The following is a 6,000-nucleotide window of genomic DNA, read 5'->3' as shown; positions in this document are numbered from 1 at the left end:
CCCCAAGCATATAAAAAGCTATCAGTTTGCCAGTTCCTCATGTGACATGTTACAATAATTGTTTCTAGTGCTTTTTGAAAATTTGATTTATTTCTTCATGTGATACCAGCACTGCTTCATCACAAATAAGAGGGAAAGCAGAGTCATCTATTCATTGGCTAACATGAAGTAGGGGGACCTCTTCTCTCCTTTAGAACTTTTGCAGTCAACAGAAGAAGAAATGAAATGGGTAAAAGGAGAGCGTGGAGCACTTCACACAACAATACAAGGAAAAGGAACTGATAGCTTACTGTGTGAAGGACTATAAACTATAGGAGACCATCCGCTTGCTTTGACTAAAAAAATTAACATGCGAGTTGGACATTAATTTTCAAATATTTATTCAAAATTAAAATCAACACAAAAATAGTAACAACTACTTTACAAACATTTATAACAAACTATTAATTCTATTACACAGATTACATGAACAGTTGTGTATTTATTCATAATCTATATGTCTTTGGCCATTTTCAGACTTCTGTTACTGGTCCAATGTGTCACCTGTCCAGTTTCACCTTATGAGACCTGCAGTAGTCATCATAAAATGATCCATACTTTACCAATAAGCAGCACAGAATAGGAGGAATGCAATGTATAGCACCATAACACATTTGTATTCTTTAATATTTTAACATTTTTCTTGTGCCCTTTTAAGAAATTACGTCATTCAACATGAAATATAATGGGTTTCTCTCCTAATCACCACCAGGTACATTTTCTCCACTGTTTTGGCAGAAATTTGCCATCTGTTTATGCACTGTATAGCTGTAGTCTGCCTAAGCAAACACTGCCCATGATGTCTTTCATGCAACGTCCAATGTCAGTGGAATGCATCAGTTTGTCACAAGTTACAATCAACATGATTTTTAACGAGGAATTTTACATGCCCATTCAATAGGGAGGTTCCAAACTAGTTGAGTGCAACGTTGTTTAATTGACGTGTATTAACAGGGACAGTAAAACATGAAGAATAGCCATTTCTTTAAGTCAGCATGGGACAAGATGGCGCTGCTGATGCTGGATTACTGGTTATTCTTCGTTTTTCCTATTGATACTGGAGTACTGGTTATTATTCTTTTTTCAACACGTATCAATGAAACTAATCTAGCATTAGATTAGTCTGGGACCATTGTATCGAATATGCCTGCAAAATTTCACTTTGAAGATAATTTTGTTTTTAAAGGGAAACAAACCAATGCATTCTGTCAACACTAAGCGTTGCATTAAAGATGTGATGAGCAGTATTTCTGTAAGGATGACTGACTACACATCGCAAAATCAAAATTGCAAACATCTGCCAAAACACTGAAGAAATTGGGCCTCAGGTCTCCTAGGAGGGACACCATATATATTACCAGTTAAGTGCCACAAGAGGAATTCAAAACTTAAAATAATTGTCATTCCTATATTACATTAAATGACTAACTGTAATACTGAATTCAGATTCACTACAATAATTCTGATAACATACATACAGTGCATCACACAATTTCACGAGCCTATTTGCACATAAAGTTTACGTAACTATGAGATCCTTTTTCATAATACACAAATGGAGAAACATCAAATGCATGTATTATTCTACAACATATAGCAATTACATATTTTGATCTACACTGGTCACAAACAAAAATAAATGCATCTCATGATATGACAGTGGATTTCTTTATCTACAAATGTTTGTGGCTTAAATGAAATGGCACAAAAAGTTTTTGGTTGTTAGGAATTATATGGTTAAGTACACAATTTTTAAATGCATAACATCATGTTTGGCTGTTTAAATAATGAAATATGTGCTTACTGACAAAAAGTTATTGATCTGTAGTGATTTTCAGTACACGCACCCAGAAGCTCCACCTGTGAATGAAAAACCAGTACAAGCACTCTTTTCTAAAAGTTGTAATGGTACGGCAACAAAATAGTTTAATGGACATAATAAACACTGTCTAATAAACAGTCTGTCATTGTTTTTGGGATATAAACTTATCGACACCAGAAAGCAAATAATAAGAAATCTTTGAAAAATCATAACAGCTCATATATTGTTACAATCGTAAAAACACATGAAGATTAAAATTATGTAGGACTCAAAATGTTGGAATACTGGGTCTTTCATAATTGATGATCATGCTTAGAAACTTGCCTACTTTATTTGCACCAGCAATATGTCACACACAAAAAAAGCTGTCTCCCTAATGTCACTGCACACTATTCTATCTCTCATTTCTTAATGCACTGAGGAATGCATATGCTCATTTTGGGAACAGAACTCGTTATGATCTTTCTTAAAAAACAAAGTGTGGTCTGCAAAAAATCATGTGCAGTTTAAAATTTCAATTACTAAGAACGTGAATGATAGATGATAATCACTGACTAAAGAATTGGAAAATTTTCACCGTTGAGATTACAGCTATTAAAGTTTAGTATGAAATACATTTACCCATATGTCATGATGTACTCTCCAATAACGGAAACTGAAGTTTGTGCTCCAAAAGCATATTATTTTCTGGAGGAAGCCCAATACAGGCACGCATTATGTTTTCAATACAAGCACGCTGCTTTGCTAAGGCATTAACAACTGGTGTCCCTGGTGGAACTAAGGGAGCCTGAAAAGTAACAAGTGAAACCTATATCTGTAATCATTTTAGTAACAAAAAATTTTAAAAAGCACAAGAAGACAATACAGACATAATGAAAGCAGAAATATATTTAATTTATTTCACACAATTTGAACAATTCTTCAAGAGGAATACACATTTAACAAAAAACTTGTTTACCTGCTCAAATGTATTGTGCTGTACTGATTCTCGAATGGAAGGATATAAGTGATTGATATAAAACAGAGATAAGGTTTACAGCAAAGAATGCTCCGGTCTAAAAGAAATTATTTTATTGTTCAATATCTTTACACTGTTAAAGTTTTGTGCCTTTTTAATTGTGTCTTTTGAATATTGTGAAATAAAACCTAAGCAACTTCTTGGCAGACGATCCATGGGCCTTCTAGAGAATATAATCCTAAACCTTCTAATTTGTTGGCTGGGGGGGGGGGGGGGGGGTGGGGGGGGGGGGTGGGGGGGGGGGGGGGGGCAGTGGGTCAATCTAGTATGGTCGATACGAAGACAGCAGAGGATGGTAGATTCCTGGTAGGAGTGGCAGAAGCAAGGATGCCACCTGGCGGGTGCCCCTTAGTAGCACAAAGTTTATTAGGCAGGGGAGTGTGCCGCCAAGATGATCAGCAAACTCATTGCCCATGTAGTCGAGTATCCAACGGAAATTAACCAAACAAGCACCATGCCCAAGGTTGCCGAAAAAGTCATGGATGGTAGAAAGCAATAGATGGAATTGGGGGTGGGGGGGTGGGGGGGGGGGGGCGAGGGGACAGGTTATAGTCTAAAGGCCACTCATCAAGTCCTTACATAACAGAACTTCGTTGAAGTAGGGCCGTTTAACAAAGCACAGGGCCCAGTAAATCAGTTCCACAGAGATGGTGTTCCGTGACAGCAGAGGACATGAAGGCATATCACACAAAATCTGAAGATTTGGAGACAATGATGCAAAAAACAATAGCATCCCAAAACTTCAGTAAAAGGGGCAAAACAAACAATGCAACACCATCAGAGCAATGGAGGCTTTTGGATCGTGGCAGAGATCCGTATGAATCTGTGGTCAAGGAACTAACCAAGGGCGGGTGTTCAGAAGAGAACATGGAGAACAGGACAAAGATGGAAGACGAAAATCGAAATGGAGAGAAGCAAGGCAGAGCCCAAAAAGTAAACCCACCTAAAGGCTGGCAGTGGATGGGCAATGTCTTGAAACCGCAAAAAGACTAGAATAGAAGGGGTGAGTAGGGAAACAGTGGATATCGATGGTATAGGTAACCAGGGGCTGGGACATACAAACTGAAAGAAGAGGCTTCCAGGGTCAACCTGAAGACTATCGAAGAGGGTTAGTGCAAAAGGCACCTGTGGTCAAACTGATACCAAGATGGTGGACCAAGTCCGAGAGAAGCAGTGTGGAAGGGTCAGCAAAGCCACAAACTTAAGAACCATAGTCCACATGGAGGAGAAGAGTTTAATGATCTGTGCCCCAAGACGTGTGGGCAAGGAACCAAAGGTCACTGAGATAATGGAAACAGCCAATCTTTGGAAGGTGGATATATAAGCTTGCTGTTAAAAATAAGACCCAAAGAACAGAACCTGGGGAGCACTTAGGCATGGGGCATCGAGGTAGAGCTCTGGACTGGGATGGACCATAGTACAGCAACATAAACACACAACTCGTAATTTAAGCGGAGGGAACTGAAAACAGTGTGTGAGGGGGCCCCCATTACCAGCAGATGCCAAAGAAGCACGATACTTCTCCAGTGAGGTGGAGTGAGCAGCCCCCGGAGGGGAGTGCATGGGAACCGCAGGGGAGTGGGAGAGGAGAGGGGATAAGGAGGAGAGGGAAAAGAACATAACAGGAGCAAAGCTAGATGTCTTAGACACAGGGTGCACATGATCATATTTCTGATGGGCCTCAGTGTTGGATAAACGATCAAGGGACTTTTACTCCTGTCCCTTCTTTTCCTTCTTATAAACTGGAGAATGCAGCAAGCGTGGAGAGTGATCCAGAATGAAATTTCCACTCTATAGCAGAGTGTGCACCGATATGAAACTTTCTGGCAGATTAAAACTGCATACTTGACTGAGACTCATACTCAGGACTTTTGCCTTTCGCAGCCAAGTGCCCTGCAGACAGATAAGAGCTTCTGTGGAGTTTGGAAGGTCGAGATGGGGTACTGGTGGATCTAAAGCTGTGAGGATGGATAGTGAGACATGCTTGAAGGTAGCTCAGTCAGTATAGTATTTACTCGCAAATGGAAAATGTCCTGAGTTTGGTCTCAGTCAGGCAAACAGTTTTAATCTGCCAGGAAGTTTTCTGGAGAGTGATGGTCATGACAATTAACGCACAAGGGTGGCAGAACACAGGTGCTCCCCTCATGGAGTGGGTGTCCACATTCACTGCATACAGGGGTCCGCTGTACAGTGAAAAGACATCACCCCAAAACAAAGACACCGAAAACACCTCACAGGTTATGGGACGTACAGACTTCATGTCACACCGATAAACCACGACCTTGACCTTCTCCCGGGTGGTAAACCCCTCCCTTCAAATTCCAGTATCAATGTGGTTGTCCTTATGGCCTTTCTGAACACATCAAACAAAACAAATGCCCTGCTGCTCCTCGTCAGCTTGCAGGATGAGGTCCCTATGGAAAATGACACTGAACCATATTCAAAGACTGATGAGGAGTAATAGACATCGTGATGTTGTCAACATGGTCACATGCATCACGGGCTGCAGAAGGAGTTCTGATCAACAGGGAACCCAATTCCATCTTACTCAGAGTGTCCAATTTTTATCCTAGTCAGTCATGGTGCAGATCAGGTAGCAGAAAGGGGGTTTCACCATAAGGCAGCGAGACTGGCCCTTCCCTCAGTGGGTAGGCAGGGAAGAGAAGGCCACAATGTCACAATAAGCAGCATTAAAGGATCGATTCCAAACTAGAGAGAGGGCTGCAGAAGAATGGCCACGTTTTTGGAGCTTACTATGTTTCACATGAAAAGCATCCGCTCTGATACCATAAATTCCGATAATGGGCTCTTCCCTTGGGTACCACCCAGCCACAGCAGGTACAATCTGGCATGGCAGCCATTGCTGGGAGTTGATGATGCTCCAGAATGATAAGCAACTACTCAGACATACATGGTGAGGTAGCATCTCAGGTATCAGAAGTGTGATCCCTGTGTTGTCAGGGGGCTCAACCAAAAGAGCACATAATAATAACAATACACCCCCCTCCCCCTGCCACCCACTGACTGGCTACAGTATTGAAACAAAAACAGGTCAAGGAAAAGATGGAAGATGTGATAAGGCCACATGACGAAGATGCTAAGTAACTCTGTTTTCCCCTGT

At 40.9% G+C, this 6,000-nt stretch overlaps 1 protein-coding gene across 3 annotated transcripts in view; it reads right to left on the bottom strand.

Annotated features, from left to right (window-relative positions):
* Positions 1-356: 356 nt before the first annotated feature.
* LOC124776266 (inositol-3-phosphate synthase 1-A) overlaps positions 357-6,000 on the bottom strand; it is a 79,492-nt gene continuing 73,848 nt past the window's right edge. For 2 of the 3 annotated variants that reach the window (XM_047251163.1, XM_047251166.1), the window contains 2 exons: positions 2,483-2,648; positions 357-1,899 (listed from right to left, as the gene is read on the bottom strand). In XM_047251163.1, coding sequence (XP_047107119.1) covers positions 2,490-2,648 — 159 coding nt within the window. In that variant the 3' untranslated portion in view covers positions 357-1,899; positions 2,483-2,489. The remainder of the gene's footprint in view (positions 1,900-2,482; positions 2,649-6,000) is intronic. The other variant, XM_047251164.1, reaches the window with a different exon arrangement.

Source organism: Schistocerca piceifrons, chromosome 2, assembly GCF_021461385.2.
Source record: "Schistocerca piceifrons isolate TAMUIC-IGC-003096 chromosome 2, iqSchPice1.1, whole genome shotgun sequence".
Classification (NCBI taxonomy): Eukaryota; Metazoa; Arthropoda; class Insecta; order Orthoptera; family Acrididae; genus Schistocerca; species Schistocerca piceifrons.
The sequence above is the reverse complement of the archived record's forward strand: the minus strand, read 5'-3'. Positions and strand labels throughout refer to the sequence as shown.